Source organism: Fundulus heteroclitus, chromosome 22 (assembly GCF_011125445.2).
Source record: "Fundulus heteroclitus isolate FHET01 chromosome 22, MU-UCD_Fhet_4.1, whole genome shotgun sequence".
Lineage (NCBI taxonomy): Eukaryota > Metazoa > Chordata > Actinopteri > Cyprinodontiformes > Fundulidae > Fundulus > Fundulus heteroclitus.
Window position 1 is genome coordinate 18,034,083 of NC_046382.1, and position 25,730 is coordinate 18,059,812.

Consider the following 25,730-nt stretch of genomic DNA (forward strand, 5'->3'; position numbering starts at 1 on the left):
GTCAGGGATATTTACCTCCCAAAATATTGCAATGTAGCCTCTTTGCTCAAATGCGCACACACATGCACACACACACAGACACCTCCTCCACGAACACCCCAGCAGGATCTATTCTTTTCCCTCCCTCTCCATCTCTTTCTTTCTGCTCTGTGAGGCAGGTTAATGGCAATAATAAAATCACACTCTGTATTTCCTCTGTGCTTTGAATGGCCTCATCAATTTACAGCCGGCGTGAAATACTGAGGAAGAAACAAAGAAAAAAGAAAAAAAAAAGGGGGTGTGGGGAGACAGCAAATCATCCATGTCTAAAATACCTACACTTCCATAGCATGCATTTTATTCCTTTCTGGATTTATGAGTGAAAAGGTTCATTAATTAGACACAGCTCGGGGTGTAGAATAGCAGCTGACTGCCATATCACAGTTTGTCATTAATTCAAGCCTCCCCTCCATTTCCTCCACACTTCTAATTATATACTCAGCAAAATTATAAAGGAATTATTTTGAACCCTTAACTCTACCATGTGTGGGGTATGTGATATATTCACATGAACTGATTAGGTCTCCCTGGTTAAAGCCATGTGAAGATATTCATCAATAAGCAGTAACAAAATGAAATATAAAAGAATTTTATAAATAAAACTTTTAGGCAACAGAGAAAATAGTAAATGTCACAGAAGGAGTAGAAAAAAAGAAGAAGAAAGGTGAACAGTAACTTACTGGAGGTACAGTTAATCCTGATACAATCTAGATGGGGGAAGAATAGATGAGAGATAAATTCATCTTTCAACGTAGCAGCTGCAGACATCATTAAAGCATACACTCCACCCCTCTGGGGACAAACACACGGACACTGTCCGTCCTCTGATGCTCCCACATGTTGTTGCCTCAAGCTGGAGCAGGCTGGTAAAAAGCGCTGCTGTGCTGGAGAACCAGAGCAGTACAATTTATTGGATGTTAAAGTAAAAGTCGACGTCTGGATCTGTTTGGCAGACGTTTGGATATTTTATAATAGTCGAGGATTTTTTTGGTTTTAACGCCATCATGAGAGCATCAGATTTTAGTCAGGGTCACACAGGGCCAACTGGAAGGTATTGTCATTGTTTTCCCCTGGCTTCCTTTAACTACCAGTAAAAGATAATGTTGTATGTTTCTTTTTACATTGTCAAGTTCATGTATATTATTTCAAAATAAATAAAAATTATAATTGATATAACTTCAATTAGGTAATATTTTCTTTACACCGTTATTGTCTTGTTGTTTCTGCCATCATAATTCCTCTTATTCAACACTGAGATGAAACTTTTAGAGTTTATCATCCATAACTGTATTAAATCACTCTAATAAATAGTGTTTAGTGTATAACATAACACTATAGAAACATGCTCAAATTACCATTATTTAGCATTTTGCAAAAATTTCCATATACCTAATGCAATATCTACATGCTCTTGTAATAGACTTTAAAGAGTCTGTAAAGTCAGTTTCACCTACAAGGCTTAGGTATAAAATACATCTATAAGTAAATTCATCTTATAGTAAAATACTAGAGATTGGCTTTATCTAATCCAATATTGGCACTAGAGCAACTGCTGACATAATTATTATCTCGTATATTAGAAAGAAATCACTGATCCAGATTTAATTTTGTCTGATTTTACCATAAAAATTTGAGCTAATTTCCAAAATTATTGTTTCAAACTAGAAGAACATGAATAATAATATCTGAAATTGCACATACACAGATATTCCAAGCACATTGGTACACATTTGTTACTTCAGCATGAGACTGTTACAGAAGCCCCTCAGTGTACAGTGCACATGCAGGAGAGCGAACAGTACCACTCAGCTTCACCCTCTTCAGAAATATATTAATGCTGAAAATGAGAAAATATAGTTAGAAAAATAGTAGTTTCTTAGATGTTTTTTCTCAAATATTTAGAGTGCCTGAAGTTATGATGAATTGTTACAATAATACTAACTGAAGTTAGGGCTCCTGAGCTCCACAGAGGAGGGAGTTGTTTATTCAAATTTATTTTATCCTTATCGCTGATGGGGCATATAGTATTTAGAAATGTTGACAGCCTGTTGGAAGAAAATAAGTGCCCCTAACTGCAATGACAATGCCAATCACTAATAAAAGCTAACAGTTGTAACAAATTACTATGATCTAGTCTTCACTAAAATAGTGACCTCTTTGAATGTAGCTTTTTGACTGGGTCTTTCTCAATCACTCAAATTCAGATAAGAGCCAGACTGTACAAACGATGGAAGAAAAACATACACTAAAGAATTTTGTTGCTAACACCAGATAGTTTTGTTGCCACTTTCAGGACATTTTACCAATAATTTACTCCTAAAAAGTTGTGAAACTGGCACCGGCAAGCTTTTAAATAATTATCGAAATTTCAAATATGTTGTGTCCACCCAATTCAGTTGAAAACAAAGTGAACATTTAAATTTTTTGTGATGCTTATTCTGAAGTTATAAATAGTTTCAAGTGAAAACAGCCTGGATCAGAAAATGTATGTATCAACATATATATAAAAGAAAATATTGGGATTGTATCCGAATGAAAAAAAAAAATCTGTATGATAGCATTTATACAAAATGCATTGCACATTTCAGATATAATTTCTTTTTGTTCTTTTTCCTACGAGACAAAAAAATCATTTTAATTCTACCAGAGAGGCTCTGGTTGTTATCACTGTAACATTTGCTACTGAAGAAAAGCAACCAAAAGTCTGTTTATTTCTTGAGTCCTTTATTTTCTAAAGCTGAGCCTGTGTTGTGCTCTGAGAAAGGTGACCCAGATCAACCTCCCAACCCTCCCTTCCTGTTTGGCCCTGCTTGTCATGTGTTGTCAACCACAGCAGAAAAGTGGTCGCAAACAGCCAGAGAACAACACAAGCCAACCGTTCCAGGGAATGCTCTGCTTTTGTTTTCGAGAGGGACAAGGAAGACAGCCTTCAAGGCCTCGTGGATTGTAAATAAACTCCAAAAAAACTCTTAGATTTGTCAGAAAGAATTTAAAAGAAAACCAAACGACGAAGCCTTTTGTTTTCATCCGAGGGCATCTTTTTGAAGTGGCGGTGATCTAACCTGTCAGGCCTGTCAGTGCGTGGCGCTGTTGCCTTCCGCAGTTGGACACATGCTGTTCTGAAGTTAACAGCAAATACAGACTAAACGGCTCCACTTAGTGAGCCCATTTCTGTTTAGCAAGCGGGAAGGCGGAATTGATGGACATCATTCGTGTGGCACTGTGGTGTCTGAAAAGCATCAAACATCCCAAAGACTGAACTACAGTTTTTACTACACAAATAAATTCAGAATTAAACGTGACAAGCTGCCTGACTTTTTTTCATTTTTTTTCTTTGAAATAATGTTGCTGGATATAAAGATATGATTGACCTAGATGCTTGGGCATGTAAAATGCTTCAAGGAATAATAATAGAAAGGGAATACCTAGATAAATAAACAGTCATGTAAATGAGGATAATGTTCATGTACTTTACTGAAAGTAGTAAAACAAAACACTTTTGGTTTGGTTGGAGCCACCATTGTGTCCCTTTAAACTCTCTTTCCAAGATTACCACTTTAATTTATTAATTCACTTTAATAGAATCACATCAACAGTCACAGCTGTCAATGCTCAATGATCTGATCGACATTATTTCCCAAAAGGTCATCATCACATTTAAAAAAAAGAAAACATTCAAGAGAAGGGAGCTCATAAGTTTTAGTTAACAAAGAAGAATATGCTTCATCTAAATAAGATGGTAGTGAGCATTCCCTGATGACAAGTGGTTTTAGTGTGTTCAGCTGCCTGTGAGCCTCGAGCCGCAGACTTTAGACCTTGAAAGTCGTCACAGTCTCTCTGTCTATTCAAAACAATGTAAAACAAAGAACTTCTTAGAGCATTCCTGAGTGTCATCAAACTTGAATCTGCTTTGCTGCCGCAGAGTGTGTGCGTTCGAGGCGTTACCTAGATTAACGGTGAGACGGACGCGTCCACTCTCCAACTCAAGACGCAGGGTGTCGGTGGAGTCCCGGGAGGTCGTGGCTATCAGGAGGCCATAGGCCCGCTGAGAGCGGAATCGAAGGGACACGTCTTCGGCTTCTGTGTGCATCACCACTGGGAGCTGGACTTTCATGAACTTACTGCCGTCGTAACTGAGAATGGTCGCCTCTGCGGAGGGAACAAGAAAGAAAACATGATGAGTGAACGGTAAAATAGACTGCGGCAATTTTATGGAAAACCAATGACCACGGCTGTCAGCTCAGTGTAAAGTGATGTTGTATTTGTTGACAAGGTTTAGTGAGGCGACCTTCAATCCAGTCTCAGAGGAACGATGAATCGATGAATTTAAGAGGCAGAGGGAGAGCCGGAGTCTTCCAGCAGTGAATGTGAATGTAATTCCCAGACAGATGTTGTCGGTGTTTATTCACTGAATAAGGCTTTCTCACACAAATTTAAAGTTATCAGTGATGATCCCGTATACAGTGAAGGTGAAGTATTGACATCTAATAACATTGAATACCATACTAATTTTAGACCATTAAGGATGTGTTTAAAGAAGAAGAAAGATTATTTTAAGATTCTTCAACTTCACCTTTAATATGCTGGTGTTCCAAAAGGGCAGTGCAATCCAGAGCAAATAAACGGAATAGAAAAAGGAGGCCCATTAAGTTTCTGGGATGCCCTGACCTCAACCATACCAAGAATTTGTGAGGTCTGCTTCAAAGCCAAGCCTAAGAATTTAGAAAACTCCACCATTTCTGATACAAAGCCAAATTTACTAAAACTAAAACAGGCTAAAAACCTGTTGATGGCTACAAAAAGTACAGTCTCTTCCACTTGCATAGTGATATGTACTATTACTTTTATTATTATTTCCCATTCTGTGTATTAGAGAAAATCAGAAAAGTATCAAAAATTGTTCAACATGTTCTTTGTTTTTTTTCTTTTAAATGTTTAGATGGTGGTTGTTTTGTTATCATTCTTGCCTAAAAAAATCCATCCATCCATCCATTTTCCAAACCGCTTTATCCCTCATGGGGTCGCGGGGGTTGCTGGTGCCTATCTCCAGCGTTCACTGGGCGAGAGGCGGGGTACACCCTGGACAGGTCGCCAGTCTGTCGCAGGGCAACACAGAGAGACAAACAACCATTCACACACACACCTAAGGACAATTTAGGGAAGCCAATTAACCTAACAGTCATGTTTTTGGACTGTGGGAGGAAGCTGGAGTACCCAGAGAGAACCCACGCATGCACAGGGAGAACATGCAAACTCCATGCAGAAAGACCCAGGGTGTACTTGAACCCAGGACCTTCTTGCTGCAAGGCAACAGCGCTACCCACTGCGCCACTGTGCAGCCCGCCTAAAAAAATAATAGTTTAAATAAATCCTTCAACAACAAAAATAATATGACATACTTTCCCAGGGTGACTGTATATAAACTTTTCCATCCAGTCCCACTTTACATAAAACTTTCAAAAGTCAATGAGGTATAAAGGAGAACATTGGTTTAAACCTGCTGAGTTATTGCAAAATGTAATATTTCCAGGTATGTCACCTAAAACAACTTTAGAAATGTGACCATTCGTCACATGTCTACCTCCACATCACACTTTATGCTGCAGCTGACAGCTACTCAGACTCCCTCCATAAACTGCCTACTCTTTGCCAACTTAGGTTATCCAGACCTGTCAGTGAAAACCCAGATCCTTTAGCCTGGGAAAGCAGTAGATGGAGATAAATGAATGCTAAACAATACAAAATATTATGGGTAAAGAGATAAATCATTAAAAATGAATTAAATACTCCCCCAAAAAACATCCAGTACTATTGCTTTCAAAGTTTCTGTAGTAGGTTGTTATTGTGACAGGAAAAACTTAATTTGTTTTTGTTCTAGATACATGTTTCACACAAGAAGATCCTCGGTGGTGCATCGACTCCAAACACAATTTCCCACCCAAGTCATAGTCATCCTCTGTGTAAAGAAAAGCCCGATGTGGAGGTTTAGACTGGTTTAAAGGTCCATAAAATAATTTTGCATTAAATATGATTTTGATTGTAGTTATTGAAAGATGATAACATCGTTGCTTTTGTAGGCAAGATAATAACCGCTCATAACCTTTTGACAGATCCTCATTCAAAATTCATGAAATGTTCCTTTCAGTTCATGTAAGAGATGCTTAAGACGGATCTTTTTTAAAAGTTGGCAAGGTTGTAGTATGATTGCATTAGTGTATAGAAATTATGCAGCACAAACCAAGCTATTACTGTGGGAGTGCTGGGAAAAATAAAGGGGGTGTTGAAGGGATGGGAGATGGAGCGTTGTGGGGGTAATAGGGTACCGGTGCACTCACACCAAACTCATCACCACTTTCTCATCACACACAGCCAGTATCACATCCATCCCCTGGGATGAATCTGTCACATTCCTCACCCAAATCCAATTTCTCCACGCCCTCCTGGGGTTTTCTGCAGATGATAGGGTGTTTGACAAACAAGTGCTCACTGCTAAACTGTCTGCTTCCAGTCAGGCAGCCAAAGGAAGAAGCTGTTTGGAAAATGTTAGAAGATGCCAAACAAAAACAAAAGGGACAAGAATCCATACAAGAGAGAAATTATAACATCAGCCATAGACTTAATGTAATGAATAGAGATTTTAGTTGCGCCAAGTAAAAAGGCTTTTTGGATTAAAAAAAAAAAAACTAAATAGCTATTTGTGTCCGTACTGTTGAACAGTGAGTACCAGCATAACAAATCTGAATGCCCTCATGTACCTCATCATAATTGCTAAAGTGCTCTCATTAAAAATGGAAACAAGCAGGAAAAGTCAAATAGAGTGTGAAATAATCAAATATCTTGATTATGCAGAAAATGAGCTCATCTATACCCTAAATTGGCTCTGCAGCTCGTCATTACTGCTTAACTTAATTTCCAGCTGCAAGCAATCAACATCATTAAACCTGATGAATGGACTCACATCATTATGAAAAGAAACAGCTACTTCAATGTAAGGGAGAAATATATTCCCGTATAGTAAACAAACAAGTGGAGAAGTCAGGTAGCACTTTTTATTCTACCTAAATATATGAAAGAAATGACCAACATTAATCACTGCTGCGGCGAATACATCATTTTAACCCAGACATTCCCTCAATTAAGACACATATAATAGATTGCCTTAAAATGCATTAGCTGAGAATGCTCCACTATAAAGATATGAAAATATAGAGAAAGACCTGTGAGGGAATATCACCTAATGCAAAGTGAGCACCTGTCAAAAATCCAATTGTGCAGGCCCAGTCATTTTTAATGCCATTCCCATGTTCAATATCAAAATAAATTGAGGGGACGGGAGCTGCAGCTTGTGCCTGTGCCAACCCCGAGCTGAAGGCTGTCACAGGGGACGTGGAGCACAGCGGACTAAACCAAGTGTTTATTTAATTTTCACGTAAAGCACAATGTGGGACAATTTTTATATTTTCCCAAGAACACGTTGCTGGATTGGGAGCCCTCTCAGAGAAGGCTGTATGACTAACAAGGGAGGATCAGGTAATCAGAAACAGGAACCCAGTTGTCTTCCATTGTCCCCCCAAGGAGAGCCGACTGAGAAGAGAGAGCTGTCAGCTGCATGTCATAGGATTCCAATGTCCCTCAGCAACAGGGCACCGGGCTCAGCCCAATTCACAATTTGCAGGAAAAAAGAATCGCTGGAGGCTTTCGCAAATATCTATATAATACACCCATGATAAACAGCAAGAAATGGCTTGAATACATCATGCATAATTTAAGCCACTTATGTCTCCTTTACTGTAGCCGTCTTTGAGAATCACAGCACACAAAGTTCAAGAAATGGACTTGCCAGCTACTAAAAACACCCTGCATGCTGAGAGAGACATCCAGAGACACAGGAAGCCGCATCATGACCCGCTTCAGTTAAGAAACTCTGTGACCTTACAGGAAATTCAGTTTAGCTGCTGAATAAAAGCCAAATTGGAATCTATGTATTCAGAATCTCTCGTATCAGAAAGATAGGATTGTGCAACTTGAATTTAGTCGATGAGGGCCGCATCTGTGACAAGACGTTTGCACGGTAAGACGGTGGCATACATGTCGAGCTAAAGTAAAATAACTAATAACAGGCATTCAAACTCTCGATCTCAATCATGAACTGAAATACAGATGAGATGACCTGAGTGTCTTCTTCAGTAATGCATACCTGAATAGATTTGAGGGACAGTCCTGTTCATGGGTTTACTCACATTTTGCATATCAAAAATGAATGTGTGCATCCAAACCTGAGTGTGCAAATGGCAGGAATGTTAATGTGTAATTTTTTTTTTTCTCAGTCCAAGACAAGTGTTAAGTCTTTGTGGGGAAAGTCCAAGTCAGGTCTCTGGTATTTTGCCCGAGGTCAGATTTAAGTCCAAAGTCTCTAACGGCTAAAATAAACATTTTCTCATCTAATCCACAACATTTAGCGCCCCTCTATCCCTACATTGCTTTAGGTTAGGATTCCTGAGCTGGACAGTTTGTCCTCAGGCCTAAGTTACCACATGGATATTTCCAATCTTTTAATATTTATTAACACTTTTTATATTTCAACACTTAAATTACCTTTCAAAACACTGCTGAAGGCGTATGTATATTGCTTCAAAAATGTATCAAATGTAATATTTACCCCATTATAAATTTAAATTGAAAAAATAACAGATTAAACCTGTTAATGTGGAATTTCTGAATGACTCAAACAAAGGCTTTTGTTTTGGTCTTTTTAATGACTGGTTCCGCCTATCTACAAATTGTCCACTCCTTTATTATAGGTTGCACTATATATATATATATATATATATATATATATATATATATATATATATATATATATATATATATATATATATATAGTTTGGAGGGTTTTCTTCTGCTCGTTCTGACCAGGAGACTTTTTAATTATATTCTGTACTGAAAACTTCCAAAGTCTTCTAATACATTCATTTGTAGATAGATCCATCTCTACAAATGCTGGTGTTTATTTATATAGCACATTTCAGTACAAGGACAATGCAAAGTGCTTTATATGATTAAAACATTAGAAAATAAAAAAGTAAAAACAAAACAGTTGGAATAAAATGTTGGAAAATTTAAACAAAATAAAACATAGGAAAATAGAAACTAAAAGCAAATATTAATCCAGTGTTGTCCTTGCTGGCTCATTGAAGGATTGGTGTGAATCTCTTCTGTTCAATAAATTAATAATATGAGTAAGCCTTTATTTATGTAATTTTATCACATTTAGCTTATATAAAATGGATTTTCTAGTGTGTTCTACTTCATTTAAAATTTATCAAAGTCAGGTTGTATGCATCACAAAAAAAATGCTAATAGGTGTTGAGTTTCTGTACCCCACTTAATTCATCATGCCAGAGACGCTGCTGAAGGTACCTCTAAAATTGTCACACATTTAACTTAAGAATAATGGATTGATTTAAGGGACGGTTCACCTACGTTTATCTAATGTTTATGTAAATTACAGTCAGAAAAGCAAAACTGTGCCCATTACATAAACTACACAGGAAATAAATCGCCTGCTGAAAGCCGGTGTTATTTTGGCACATGATGAGGACTAAAACAAGACCTGCAGCACAACTGGTGAGTGGACGCATACACAAATTACTTGTAAACTGAGGACAATGCCTCAATGGAATTCATAATCTAATTGACTGAATAAGTAAATTCAATTAATTTATTCTAATACTTTTTTGCTACAATCAATGCCTTTTATTTCTAAATGAAACAGTTAAAGGTCAAATGAATGCACCATCCCACTTTCTTTTACAACATGTAAGGGTGAAGTCAAAGCATGCAGATCACTTATTGACTTAGACAGGCCAATCCCATGTGATTCCTACAGTCAGATGTTATTCTTAGAGTTTTGATGAGTGTCTCTGAGGTCAAGAACTAGAGTTCTATGCTAATTAAAATAATTAAAAAGTAAATGGTTTTCAGTCTATTGTGCAAACTGCTGCTAAATGTTGGACGTGACAGATGTGTCTGCATCTTCGTGTATTTGGTGCAAACTGCTTAATAAATCCAGTGCGAAAATAAAATGTGTTTAAAAATTGCAAAATCTGGAGAAGACTCCTTCACTTTTTGTAAATCATGTCCTGATCTTTTAACTTTGCAACAGAATCTGAGAAAACTAGCACAATACTTGTAAGCATTTGTTTTTGTGCATGTAATTTTCCCAGCCTTTTGTGTCCAAAATGAACAAGTTATATATAATTTGCATATATGTATATAATGAAAAGTGAGCAACACATAGCAAGCTGTAAAAGGAAAAAGTTCCAACATTTTAATATGCTAAGAGTCACCCTTTAGAGTGTATTTTGCTATTATGAGATTACATCCGCTCTTGGTTTTGTTTTGGACCAATGGCAAAGGACTTTATGCTCAGAAAAAGCAACAATTGTTCAGAAAGTAATAGTTGATTTCCTGTTTATAGCACGTTTCCTATTATGAGTGTCTTTATTATGCTTTGAAGAAAGCTCCTAACCTTAACCTTAAAACTTAATGTATTTTTGAAAGCTGAACTTAAGCGAAAACTTGCCACTGTGAACAAGTTTCATGTCCTTGTCTGGTACATGGTATACTGGGGGCACACCATATGTATAGGTAATGATCATCATCCATATTTATTTATAGAAGGTAGGTGCTCATCCAAACATTCAGTCACTGTGTAAAAAAAGGGTGGTAGAGAGATAGAGAGAATAGAGAGACAGACCACACAGACCGACATACATACAGACAGAGATAGAAGAGAGAGAGATAAGAGAGAAGACAGACCACATAGAAGAGAACAGACAGAGAGAGAAGACAGACAACAAGACAGACAGACCAGACAGGAGAGATAGAGAGAGAGATAGGGATATAAGATAACAGTACATGAGAGAGAGAAGAATACAGAAACAGTAGAGAGAGAGATAGAGATAAGAGATAGAACAAGAGATATAAGATAATATATAGAGAGAGAGAGAGAGAGAGAAGATATATATGACATACAGACATACAGACAACAGATATAAAATGATAATATATATAATATATATACATACATATATACATATACATATATACATATACATATATACATTAATATATAGTATATATATATATATATCATTAGGGATTATGTGCATGTGAAGCAGTCCACCTACTACACCATCTGGGAGGCTGTTTTACCCTTGCACTGCAAGACTAATATTTGGGCTAATTAGCAACTGAAGGAACAAGAGGAAGGGTAAGGCGTTTGGGATGCATGTAGGAAAATTGCTTTGTCTGCTTAATTAAAATCTCTCAAAATAGGGCGAACAGCTCCATGCTTCTTGTCTGGAGCTCCACCTCCTGTTCCTTCCAATCGTTGCTGTTGTCCTCCTCTTCCATATGCAGTAGCTGTATTTTGCCACCGGGTGGTACACCATGCATGGCTAAGTGAGAGCTGGGGTAATTTTTCTGACAGCTCCTCAGCCTGCTGGTGCCTGCTTCATCCTACCAGTGCAGAGGCAATCTGGAGCCATCAAAACAGCTGGCAGCGCGCCAGAGCCCATCCGTCCCACTGCTCCCACTCACACGCTCACTAATGCCGGTGTTAGACAAAAGCACACAGACAGCCAAAGAATGAAAGTTGGACAGACAAGCAGAGATGTCAGAAGACTTTCAAGTGCTGAGAGAGATGACAGAAGGTCACAATAGAGGAAACTTCAGCAGCTTCTAGTTCAAAGCTACTTGAATTGGGTGTTTTCACTTTTTGGTTTTGGAGCAAAGTTAAAGCATTTCACATTTATTTAAATCCAAGAACAATTTCAGGATAAGTAAATAAATACAAGAAAATCTGTTTTTCTTTCTTGACTAACTTCTTAGACACAAAATACATGTTAGCTAGAACAGAAATAAACATGTGAAAAGCTGTGCAGGCAAGCATAACTACCAACATTTTTCTAAGATAGAGGAATACAATTTTTGCCATTTCTAGAAAAAAATTAAGGATTTGTGCAAAGTAATCATTTAAACTGAATTTGATCACTTGACAGGACTATGTTGATAAATATACTGTAATAGCAAATTAATTAAACCCCTAAGTGAGGAAAAAGGCCAAATTATTATTATTATTATTATTATTATTATTATTATTATTATTATTACATTGTCAATAATCTCAACGCACACTCCGGTCCAAACTGAAAAGGTTTAACATTGCTCATTACTGTTTTGGCTGGGTGGAGCTAGCGCTAATAGACCTAGCATAGGTCATTTACCCAGAATGCATTGTAGCGTAAACAACATGGCAACGTCCGTGTAACAACATTTTATTTAAAGTCATAAAAACTAAACAGCCTACAATATTCTTACTGTATTGTTTTTACATCTAAACTAGATATTTGTCAAATAAAGTCTATTGTTACAACTAATCGTGGATCACTTTAAGAAAAAGGTCAGTGGATGAATGGGAATAATGTTAAAATATTATTTCTAGTTTGTTTGTTTTTAATTTTCAAAAAAGTACAATACCTTTTACAACAGAACTGCCTGAAGACTAATGAGTTTAAAGAGAAGACAACATTTTCTTTTTCAATGTATTGAATGTACATAGGATTTTATTGGGGGAAACAAATGCTATAGTATATACAACATCAGAACAAATACATTTCCAAATATCAGCCGCTTTAGGAGTGCCACCTTCACAATTTGCTAGTTGGAGGAAGAGGTTTATGTTCTGAGACGCAGCAATGCAATTATCTGCTTCCCACAAAAATTCTTCCTGCAGGGTCAGGGGTAACTCTGCTATAGCCAATACATGGAAGTTTAATATTTAGCCGTATGACACTTTGTTCTCCCATTTCTCTTCTCTGAAGGAAACACATAAGTATTCTGCACAAGAGCTTGCCATGAATGAATAGTTTGATGAGGCTAATGGTTGGCAGAAGGCAGCAAATTTAGTGATTGGTGAGCATGGTGGACGTGACCAGCAGTGTCTCGGTGGTGCATCAGTCACCTGCCACTCATCAGGATCGAGCATCAGCCTACCAAATTTCTGACTCATCCAGTTGGCATATTTTGAGACTGTCCTTGTTTATGGGTTTTCATTTCTGCAGTATTCAATCTGGGGACATTCAGCCCAATAGACAAAGAAATCTCATGAGTGAGTGGCTTTTGAAATTCAGTGTGAATTTGAAACATTATGCATTTCAGTAATGAGTTACCTATTTTTTATGAATATTCAGCCAACAGACACGTTTTGCCTACAAAATTGCCCGGACTCTTTATGGCAGAGATGCAGCAAGGTGTTGAAAACATTCCTCAGGCATTTCCATCTATATGTCATGAGAGCAACAGTTGGTGCAGAATTATTGGCCACACATCCAGGATGCATGTCTCCCTATTCAGTCACATTCCAAGGTGATTCATTAGAATAAGATCTGGTGACTGTGGAGACCACAAGAGTAAAATGAGCTCACTGTTCTGCTCACAAAACTGGTTTATAAAATGAGTTTTGTGACAAGGTGCGTTATCCTAGTTGAAGTAAACAATACAAGATGAGTATGATGTGGTCATTAAGGGATGCGTTGTGCCTTTATACATAGTACTCCACATACATTGGTTGCAGCAAATGGTTATTTGAGGTATTACTGTCATTCTATCATCAGTAACCATTCTCCTTTGATGTCAACGAGGCATTTTCAGCCACACAACAGACACAGGATATGTTATCCTTTTCTGACAAATCTTTTTAAACCCAAAAGGATGTTGTGCATAAAAAAAAAAATCTCAGTAGATCAGCAGTTTCTGAAATACTCAGATCAGCAATCTTGTGGTGTTTCTGTTTTCATCCATAGCACATCAAGATCCCTAAATGTACTGAATTGCTGTAAGATAATTGACTTATAGCTGCAGTGTGTGGTGACAATTATTGTAACTAAACAGGCACACCTAATAAAGTGGCCAATTAATGTATTTAAGAATATAATTTTTTTTTTTGGTTTTTGCAAGTATATAATACTAAGCCTTTTTTTCTACTTGGACTACATGCATAAGCATCAAATACCAAGTCAAAACAAAAGTCCTAAGCATATCCACTGCAGTCACATTTACTGTGTACACCACTGTGTTTTTGCAGGAGAATAAAACTGAGCATTTAAATTGTTATGATGCTATCTAAAGATCTTTCCCACTAAGTTTCTGCTTCAGCACATTCATGCTTTTGCAATACCAAATAAAGCATCATGACCAAGGAGTGCAGCCGTCAACTATAGGGACAAACTTAGGATCTCCAGTTTATAAAGCTTGTGGGGAACAAAGGACGTAAAAAGAAAGTTCTACCTCTTTCACAGGAGCGTCCCAAGTATCCGGTTCCAGAGCAGTCACAGACGTAGCGGTTCCAGCCTTCTCTGCAGACTCCGTTGTTTTGGCAGGGGTTGCTCAAACATTGTTTAGGAGGCTCTTTAGAGCATGAGGGTTTGACCCCAGCAGCCTTCTGGACCTCTGCCAGGCGTCGCACATCCTTACTCTGCCCATCAATGAATAAATCTCGGATGCAGCCCACATAGCCATAGTTGAGCAGTGCTGTCCACACCTCAGTGGGGAACACAAGCCCCATCTTGTTCTCTGGCAGACCCCCAAGGTACAGATTGTCATCCAAGTCCAAGATTTCACTTTCTCCTGGGGCTGTGTAAGCAGTACGGAGAGTATTGATAGAGATAGTACCTAAAGAGAAAGCAATAAAAAGATAGAGTTGGATGAGTACAGCCTGTTATGTAAGGCTACATACCAGATTATAAAAGCTATTGATGTCCTTGAATGCCAAAAAAAAAAAAAAAAAAAAAAAAACTATGCCTGGTCAAGATATAAGCTTGCAAGAAATGTCAGTTTTAACCCAGTTGAATGAAGAAATTAGCCTAATTAAGGTTATACATCTGAACAGAGTAAGGATTTTCTTCATTTAGAATGACGGATGACTGTTGATAAGACTTATTAATCACAGGCGGCTGGTCAATTAGGAATTTAATCTGGGATCCCTGAGAGTATCCTCTCCATTTTCCTTGGATTCCCCCTAATAAATCTACTTTATCTATAAAGCAGTGCTCATAAATGAAAAAGGAAAAGAAAAATCATTGCCCTCTTTATCATTGTGGATGTCCTCTACCACCACCCTATCCAAAAAGAAAAAAAAAACAACAACAACATAGTAGCCATCTTTTTGAGCTTGATTAACGGACTGCAGACTGAGGTTTTTTCACCCTGTCTGTGGCTCTCCAACACATAAACCTGGGGTGGGAGTTTGTGTGTTTCTCTGCCATGATTTATCACTCTCATTCAGGTTTAATTCTCAATCTGGAGCACCGTAAACAACAGCGGACATGACCGGACTGTAAAGCTTCAGAAAAGGAAGGCCTTACTGTGGGACTCAGAACGAGTGATTAATTTGTATATGGATCTGTCACTCTCGGCGCAGGACCCATTGTGGACTTTAATTAATGGTGGCTGCCTCGTCTGCCCGCATCCACATCGAGTAATCCATACACTGTGCTGCTGAGGATCAGCACAGGCAGTGGTGGAGAAAAAAAAATAGGCTAAGGATGCCCGAAACTACGATTGCCATAAAGTTGTAATTTACATTTTGAGTGGCAGAGGTATGCCTTGGCAGATATGACAGAGCTATTAGCAGTCTGTCTGAGGCTAAATGGCAGGACTCCAAAGTACCAGTGTGCCTGATAGGACCACAACTTTAGGTGACATTTCAAGTCAAACTGCTTGTGTTTGGAAACAAGCCCTGAGCCACACATGAAATTTCAATAGAGTGGGATGGCATAATAAAAAAATTTGATTAAAAGGGGCTTTTCATATTTCATTACAATTCTGAGCATATGTGAATAAATAAAGCACACAATATTAACACATTTGACTTATTTTTGATCCTTTATTATGGTGTAATTTTACCCAACAGCAATTAAGCTCTTTAAAAATAAAATAGATGCTAATGATCTTGATTATGCATTCACTTTATAACCAAGGTGAGCCAGCCTACTCGGAAAAATGCATAAGAGACAGCTAAATACCTAGTGCACAATGATTAACCTGGTGCAAAGTAACATGTTCCAGCTCTCTTCTCGGGGTCTTGGCCCCAGGCATCTGTTCCAAGCACTTTCCTGCCGTCACCCACTGCCCCTGCTCTCTCCAGCACCAGCTGTTGAGACTTCTAAACTCTGCACACTTGGCATGGGCCACCCGTCATGCAGCCAGAACAGCTCCCTTCAGGTTACAGCTAACGAGCTCACTACATCAAACTCATTAGTGAGAAAACTTTTCCCAGACTAAAGCAGGTGCCCATCCGAAGAATGAACATCGGGATGAATTGTGACAAAAGTGTCTTCACTCTCAGCTTTGACATACTTCACCCTATGGCTGTAGGAAGTGATTTGGACGATTGCTCTTTGAATAAAACATTTAAAAGGTAAATACTGCAGGGGCCATCATTAAGCTAATAGCCCTTTACAGTTTTCAGGCCATATATATATGTATACTTACTGGAAGCCTTACAGTCACTTACAGTCATAGGATGCGAGCAAAGAAATTGGAAACCTAGAACATGTTTGTTTAAAGTGATCTCGGTCTAAACTGATGCAAGTAGAAGACGGATGCCATCATCACTGAGACCTCAGACTCAGACTGCTCTGCTTACTTGTCAAAGTCCTGCTAGGAATTGTGTAAACACAGTCAAACTATGTTACGTCTGAAGCCTCACCAAAGTCCTATGGGGACATGAGCCAATGTCAGGCTTGAACCATGGGGAACACAACACACAAAGACTGAAGAACAGGCAATGTTCATGGCATTCACAGCCAAAAGCAGAATATGAGACAGACATGTCTTTGCAAACACATTAATGGGCATAAAAGAGTGTTAAGTGATAATCACCATGTGAACCTGATGACAAACACTGATAGAAATAAAAATGTGTGTATGTCCTGCCGGAGAACAGGGGTTCGAGAAAAATCCCGAGCCTGCCTCTGCCAGCTCAAATGTTGTGTCGATGCATGTTGTTCTCAAGAGCGCCTTGTAAATACGTGCTGCCTGGGCGCTACCCCCCATCAAAGTTGATGAAAATAACTGTACAGGAGAAACAGTAAATATAAATTACGAAATAAAATAATTATTACATCTGTTCTCCCATAAAATGTGTCTGCCTCCTAATTTTAATGCTTCTATGCCAAGGGGCACTTGACAAATGTATGTATCTGTATAACCTTTTGACTTTCATGTGACTTCATGCTCACCTATAACCAGTTACTTAAAACTGTATGTAGACCAGAACAAGATGTGTGACACACCATTACTTCCTACCTCCACACCTCTTTCCACTCTCCTTCTCTCCCGTTGCCTCATATTTGCAAAGAATAAATACACAGCAAATCAGCATCACCTTTCGGAGGAACATGTCTAGTGAAGAAGTAATCAACTCATAACTTAATGCTGTTAGCAAGAAAACTTTTCGATCTGCTGGACGTGCTCTCTGCCATTTTGCCCCTGCACCACACTGCCTCAGGTTAATTCATCATACCTGTCAATCAAAGTCACACCTCTGGCAGCTCAGAGGTGCTAATGTCACTAAAACATACAATTGCAACTGGAAGAGTCAGACAACAGCAACAAAAAGACAGGAGACAGTGTCACAGCAAAAAAAAAAAAAAAAAAAAAAACATTTATATACATTATACACAAGACTTTTGCTGGAGGAAAACAAACAAACAAAAAAAGGAACAGAGACCAGACCGACCAAACTTAAAAAAATCCAACAGCTGGCAAGTGACCGCAAACAAATTTATGTCCAAGTAGTTTATTGTCATGTTGTAATCTCCGACCACTAGTGCACCTCCACCCCACCTTCCCATCCCAATTATTTTATTTCATCAGTCACCACTGACTGCAAGATAAAAATTAAATAAAAAGGATTTAATTGAAAGACCAAATAAAACGAATGCTGTGAAATAGCAGAAAATATGAGCCTGTGTAACAGGTTTAATTTGTTATGTTTCCACTTGTCATTATTTTTCATTCGGCTCACTATATTATGGGGAAACACCGCCCTCTATTGGTGGTCGGCTACGATAAGAGCAGTGTGTACAGCTACCTCATTGCCATTATATGCAAGACGGGCACGAGGTGAGTTCTTCGCTGTTAGCACAGTGGTAAAGTATGGTGTATTATGAGCCATAGTCAATTGTATGATCCCTGGCTGGATGTATTTATGGCAAATGAGATACTACGTGCATTTTATTATTGTTATAACACTGTGCTAAACTAAATATGTTTGGAAATAACAGCTAGTTTGATGCTAATTGCTAATGCTGTTCCTCGTAGAGGTGCTGTTGCTGCTGTGAAGAGCCTATATGTGACCAGTACATATCCTGTTCCACGCAGGTATTTGTTTTATTTTGTTCCCTTTTCTTTTAAATATAAATGTATTATTGTTGCCATTATATGCAAGACGGGCACGAGAGGTGCTGTTGCTGCTGTGAAGAGCCTATATGTGACCAGTACATATCCTGTTCCACGCAGATTAAACGCATCATTCCACATCTTCCGTCTCTTGGCCATCATTAAAACACAACGCGGAGGTGTTATACTAGGACAAAGAGGAAAAGACGAAAACAAGGCTACTTCTATCTGGACCGAGCTGAACAAACAGACGGCCAAGTTCAGCCCGGTTACACCTGAAATGTTTGGAGTGAACTGTAAGTTTACTCCAAAAGCAAGCTGAGGAAAACTACATATCTTCTTTTTAGACAGCATTGCTGCAATTAACTGAATAACTGAATTTAGAGAATTAGAAGTCAAACCACTATTCAAGCCAAAGGACAATTGTGACATTTCATCTTCTTCACCTCTCTCTCTCACTCTCTCTGTAAGCTGGCCCATAAGGAGCACATTATTTTTAAATGTTAACACAGGGGTCCAAATGACAACTGAGATCTCTCTCACACCTTCTGCATCAGCTGACTGGCTCAACTTGGCATGAGATCTAGTAACCCCGCTCACACATTCCCAAAACATGTTAGACAGGGGATTACTGCAATCCAGTTAGGGCAGTACAGCCAAGTCTCTCCAATGTGATTGGATTCTCAGTGGGAAGAGAAGCCAGTAAGGTGGCTGTGAGGATGAAGAAAGTGCCATCAGTATCTCTGCTTGCTCTGCATTTGTTTGTTTACTCTACGTGGGCATTTCTGCATTTAAAGGATGTTTGCATTTAAAGCAGTGTTGTGTGTGTCTGCAGTTGAACCACCATGTAATGTCCCTGATGAGTGACCCAAGGCACTTAATACCAAGAAACCCCCGCTTAAAGGCACAACATCTTGTAGCGTCTAAAATGCTGTGAGGTAAGAAAATGGTTTCAGAGAGCAAAAGTCAATTTGCCTCTTTGCTGCCTATCAGAAGAAGCCACTAAACTAAATGGGCAGGGGTCATTATTCACCATTGTCATGGCTGCAAGAAGTCATGCTCATGAAGGACTGAGGTGTGGATAATTATGTCTGGCTGTTGTGTTGCAGTCTTGTTCTGAGTGATGTGCTAGGTAGTCTGTATCAATAAAACACCTGACGCACAGATGAGAAACTGTGAATACCATATGCTTCCTGATGTGTGCTTTCAAGGGATTCATAATTCCTTTCTAAAGTTTTAATTTTACCAATATACAGTCAAACATTAAAAAAAAGTATATGAAAGAAGCACTGCCGAGTAAGCCTACAGGCACAAGAAAAAAAAGGACAGGGAATTTATTAGTTTTATGCATAATCTGCAAAGGTCCATGACGAGTTATTTGTTGCTTATTATGTTCAATATTCAGCTAATTTATTTAATTATAAGATGACCATTTCAAACACACAGACATATATATGGCCATCTTAGTTGTTGTGTCCAAGGGCAAGACACTTCACCTGCTTTTTGCTGCTGTTGGTGGTCATAAGGCACACTGTCACCAACTGTATGGCAGCCCCACTTCTGTCAGCCTGCCCCAAGGCAGCTGTGCTTACAATGTAGCTTGCCATTGTCAGCGTGTGAATGTGTGAATGAATGGGTGAATGTAGTGTAAAGCCCTTTGGGGTCCTCAGGACTTGATAAAGTGCTATATATATATATATATATATATATATATATATATATATATATATATATATATATATATATATATATATATGTCAAACGATTAAAAATTTTAATCGCGATTAATCGCATAATGTCGATAGTTAACTCAAGATTAATCGCAAATTAATCCCATATTTTATCCTTTTATTTCTGAAAGTGTAATAGCCTGTTTGGGCATTTTAATATGCAATTTTGCAATAAATGACACTAATAAAATACATGCTTGTACAACAAATATTTTTATTTTGTTATTTTTCAAGCACTTTTCAGAATTGGAATGAAAACATCCTGGTGCCAAATGTTAAACTCTGGACTATGATGGCTATATGACTAATCATGACGCCCTGATGTTTACACAGTGTGTAAACAAATGTGTAAATACATACCTGTTTTCATGCCGATATTTTTTTTTTTTGCCTCTTAAACAAAGATAGACATGGTATTACGCACCATGTAATCTACTTTCAGCATTTATCACCGGTTATTGCACCGTAAACTGCAGAAAATACGGGATATTTCAGCTGGATACACTCAAATGTAGTGCAGGCAGGTCTATTTCGTCACTTATTTTAGAGCCCAAATAAGCGAAACCTGCCCAAAAAAAACGCAACCCGTGACTCATGAAATTTATAAGCGCTTTTAGAAAAGAGCCCAAAGTCGCATGTGTCCGAGGGTAAAAGAAACTTTGCGCTCACTGTTGGCAACAGTGAGCGCAGCACGGGTCTGTTTTGCTACAGTTTTCTAGCACTCTTGAAAGTACGGAAAGCGCTGAGGGTAAAAGAAACACAGTCCGGAGAGCGCGGCGGGGGGAAAAACATTAGGGAACGGTGTGTGTGTTTTGACGAGCGATTAACGGCGACAAAAAAAATTGTCGGCGTTAAAATGGGTTTACGTTAACGCCGTTAATAACGCGTTTAACTGACAGCACTAACATATATATATATATATATATATATATATATATATATATATATATATATATTACATCATGCACCCTGGGTTACCAGAAATCACATGAAGACAGTTAATGAGCATTTGTGAATGCTTAGCAAGGTCCAACGCGTTTGGATTCACAGACACGGACATCCTGGATGATAGAGAAAGCAACAAGAAGAACAACACGTGTGCCATGTACCAACAGCGCATTAAGCTGCTGCTTGTCTTCACACAGCGATAAGGTCTAACATTAATACAGTCTTGGAGATGTTCAAGTCCATGGAACAGTATTAAACAGATCTAAAACTGTATCATACATGTAGCTTATCTAACAATTTTTTTGCACACTTATGGTAAAAGTCACTGTATTGCAGATGCCTTTTCATGTCCCCTTTACACTCTGGTAGCAAAGTGTTGATGCCTTAGACTTGAGGAGAAGGGGAACACAGTTACTCTGAAATGTCATTAGCGTACATCTCAGCACTGTGCAGCAACTGTCTTAGTCCTGGGAGAGACCACCTCCTGTTTCCATGGAAACTTAGGCAGAGTAGACAGAGAGAGCGGTGAGTAAAGAGAACTTGACGAGAGGGCTCGAGGTTGTGTGTGCATGTGTTAGTGTAAGTGAATGTGAGTAAGTATGTGGAGGAGGATGATAGGAGGGTACTAGACAGATAATGAACACAATCTAATTTAGCAAGACATTGTTTCTTATAGTTTGGTCTACCGTAACTAAATGTTCAGGATTTATGTTATCAGTAAAGTCAGAAGGAGTTTTTTTCTTTCCACTATGATGTAGAAAAAACACTCAGTGGCTATTCTCTTTATCACAACGATGTGCCAAAAAAAATGGAACTGAAAAGAAATGTTTTACACAACAATTGAAATGATCAATATGACCAATGTATATATTAATCTAGAATAGAATATGAATATCATCCATGAATTTGACAGTATTTGACAGCTCAGTTTGGGACTGCAACCCAGCATTGCTTTAGGGGATAATGAAACCGTTTAATCCACCTCTTGAGATGGAGTGGAAAACATGGTCAAAGGGTACATCTAATTTGTAGCATGACATTGCTAGGCCCTGGCTTTAAGCTCACACTAACAAAATGCTGCTTCAATAAGCAAATCAACAGGGACTAGAGCAGAACAGCTTGAGCCTCAAAGGGCACATTATTGGGCTAAAAGTTATTCTGTGTCAGACGTGTGTTTGGAATCACAGCACTGATCGACTGGCGCTAAATCACTTCTATCAAAAAGCTGTATATTTCAGAAATAATGAAAATAATACACGCGCCCAGTGAAAACTTAGACAATGAATGGTAATGGAAGTTTTTCTTTTTTTGATCAGAGAAATATAAAGCTAATCCAGAAGAAGTACTTTTTACCTGGTTAAAAAAAATATTTGAGAGGAGATCCCGCTTCTATCCAAGGCTTCTGATGAACTTTGCACATTAAGGAACAATGCACAGGATGGCCTGTACAGTTTTTTTTTTTGTTAATTATCTGTCATTCAAGATGATGTATTTGCCAATACTGAGGACTGATGTAAAATTAAAGTTATTAAAGTTGATGGCAAGTGTGGACTTGGAAACTCAAACACTTTGGTGCAGTGCATATATAAAAACACTGAACTAAAGTCACAACACGGATGCTCTGTACAGAAAGGATCAGAGCAGACTATCTGCTGAGGAGACAGGTCTTTTGGAGTGCAAGACCTTCTGTGACTCTGGGGTGGCATAAACCATCTTCTATGGTATGTATTTTTTTTTTTTTGAGCACCAGCTTATTTGTAGCTGAGAGGAAGCGGCTGGATAAACTCATTAGGAGGACCAGCTCTGTCCTGGGATGTCTCCTGGACCTTGTACAAGTGGTGGGAGACAAAAGGACTATAACAAAAATAACATTACTGATGGACAATGTCTCCCATCTCATGCATGGAGCTGTGTCTTTCAGTGACAGAACGATGCATCCCAGATACTCTAAGGAGCGCTTCCGCAGGTGGTTCCTTCTAGATGTTGTTAGACTTTATAATCTTTGCAATAGACTCAATAAGTGGTCTAAAATTACTATATATTTAGACAACTAAAATGTGAACTCACAGAGGAACGCAGTTTTAAGTGATGTAGATATTTTGTAAGTTTCTAGTTAGATTTTGCATTTGTTTATTGGAAAAAAAAACTTTAGATTTCAAATGACCAACATTAGAAAGCTTGCATTTTATTTCTGTCCTATATTTTTGACTCAATTGTAGGTTCTTCACCTAAAGACTGTTCATTATTTTTTAATGTAAAAGGTCTTTATAGTTACCTGATCTCCCATCTCGCTGGAAGTCCACGTGGTACCATTCACCATCATTGACTTTTCTATTGACTGCCTTGGTCTTCGTGGTTCCAGAGCCCATATCCAACAGCAAGTACAGATGGCCATCCAGCATCTCAATGGCAAAGAAGTCCACTTTAAGGGTATGGGGTGTCTTGGAGTCCTTTGGTTGCTGCTTGGGCTTGCCATGACTGAAAAGTAGAAGGCCATTGGGTTCGGTGGTGCGGAAGTCAAAGGAGATGGACCCCGTCTTCTTGGCATTCCATTTGTTGAGGATAATATACGACTCTGGTGTCTCGAATGTGATGGGGTCAAGAGTGGCGACATTCTCACACTTAAAGGCCACAGTACCATGGATTTTCATCTTGGGATCACCCTGCTTGGCCAGTCTGGACAACTCAAGCCTTACGTCGTTGTTTTTATAAACAACCTGAATCAGAAGAAGAGAAATGAAAATTAATTATGCAGCACAGTTATAAAGATAGGCATTCAAAAGAGAATATACACATCAGATAAACTGCATCTGTCCACATAGCCTTTAATCCCTGATAATGCCGTGATTATCTGCCTCAAGAATTGGTCAGCTCTGTTACACTCTACCTGTGGGTGAGAAACTTCATCTACATGGAACCAAAATGTCACTCACATCTCCCTTTTTTCTTGGCTCCTTATCTCAAGCCTTCACAACAAGTCCACTGTCTACGCTTACTGGCTGAAGGGTAAAGAAGCAAGACATCTAGTTTGATTTTTACTGTGCTTTCACTGCCAGCAAAACCAAGCAAAAGATCTCAATTTACAAAGCAACTGTGATAATGGTTTGGAGGGAAATTTTAGGCAAAAGGTCTTTAGAGTCTGCGTGAGAAGTGAGAGGAAAGGGATAAATCTAAACTAGTGTCTTGATTACAGGTCTTATGCAAAATGCTGATTAAGGCCCCTGTTGGCGTCTGTGATTATAAAAAAGTGGGCAGATGATGGATGTGCCTTTCAAAAAAAGAGCACATGAGCTTACTCATCCACTCTATGGCACTCAGTATTTTGCACGCAATTTAGTAAATTGATTAGGGGAAAATCTCGACACATTTTAATTCTGTAACCTTTATACAGTATTTTTTTTCAGGTCATGCTCTCAGACAATAATACCCAGACCCAGTTTAGTATTAGTGGGGCTGACAAAATTAATTGGAATTGAATTGTGACTCAGAGCTGAGGGTAGGAACTCAATGTCATTCATTTTTGATGCCAACTTTAACCTATTCAGGGTCACTGACGGTCTGGAGTCTGCCCCAGCTGTAATGAGAGAAAAGAAAGCTACACCTTGGTCAAAGCCACACAGTCAAATTTATGCGATGCAGAAAAAGTATCACCAGCTTTCAACTGTGGCAAAACTATTGATCTCCTCCTGAATGCTTTCACATTTTGTCACCTTGTCGCACAACGCCCAATTTATTTGATTGTGATTGCACATAACAAACCAACGCAAAGCAGTACATGATTGCGAATAATAAGGTAAACGATGCTTGGTTTTAAAACATCTTTGAAATTGAAATCTGAGAAGTGTGGTGTGTGTGTTTTTATTCAGTCCTGAGTCAATGCTTTGCAGCACCACCATACAGTACACTGCCTTTACAGCTGCAAATCATTTGAAGTATGTTTCTAAAACCTTCACAGATCTACAGACTGACAGTTCTGCCCGTTCTTCTCTGCAAAATACCTCAAACTCAGTCTGGAATGGGGAATGTCTATGAAAAGCACATTTCATGTATTGCCATAAATTCCCTGGTTAGCTTAGCTCTGGCCATTGACTGGGCCAATCTGACACAAACAGATTTGATTAAGGTTTTGCTAGGGTTTGACACGCTTTTTTTGTCCTATTAGAAGGTGAACCTCTGCCACACTCTCACAATTTTTTGCACCCTTAAACAGTTTTCTTTCCTCGAGCATTGTGCTGTATTTAGATCCACTCCTTTTTCCATCAACTCTGATCAGCTTTACTGTCCCTGCTGAAGAAAAGCATTATAACAGCATGATGCTCACACTACTTCGTTTCACTGTCCGAATATAATTTCCTGAGTTATCTGCATTGTTGCTTCCTTGCTGAACATTTTGTATGTAGGTCAAAAAGTAATATATTGGTTTCTGACTGGATCATTGTCTTCCTTCATGATCTTTGTTGTCACCTACAGCTTGTGTGGCCAAATAAAATGGTGATTGTTAAATAATTACTTGTCAATCATTCTTAAAAACAAGATTTATAGAGA

The 25,730-nt window shown here is 38.5% G+C and overlaps 1 protein-coding gene across 9 annotated transcripts in view; it reads right to left on the reverse strand.

Annotated features, from left to right (window-relative positions):
- The window catches only part of LOC105923295 (neurexin-1a), a 400,667-nt gene that overhangs the window by 212,014 nt on the left and 162,923 nt on the right, over positions 1–25,730 (reverse strand). For 5 of the 9 annotated variants that reach the window (XM_036126143.1, XM_036126140.1, XM_036126139.1 and 2 more), the window contains 4 exons: positions 23,461–23,902; positions 14,392–14,775; positions 3,985–4,188; positions 720–746 (listed from right to left, as the gene is read on the reverse strand). In XM_036126143.1, the coding sequence (XP_035982036.1) occupies positions 720–746; positions 3,985–4,188; positions 14,392–14,775; positions 23,461–23,902 (1,057 nt within the window). The remainder of the gene's footprint in view (positions 1–719; positions 747–3,984; positions 4,189–14,391; positions 14,776–23,460; positions 23,903–25,730) is intronic. The other 4 variants (XM_036126142.1, XM_036126141.1, XM_036126138.1 and 1 more) reach the window with 2 other exon arrangements.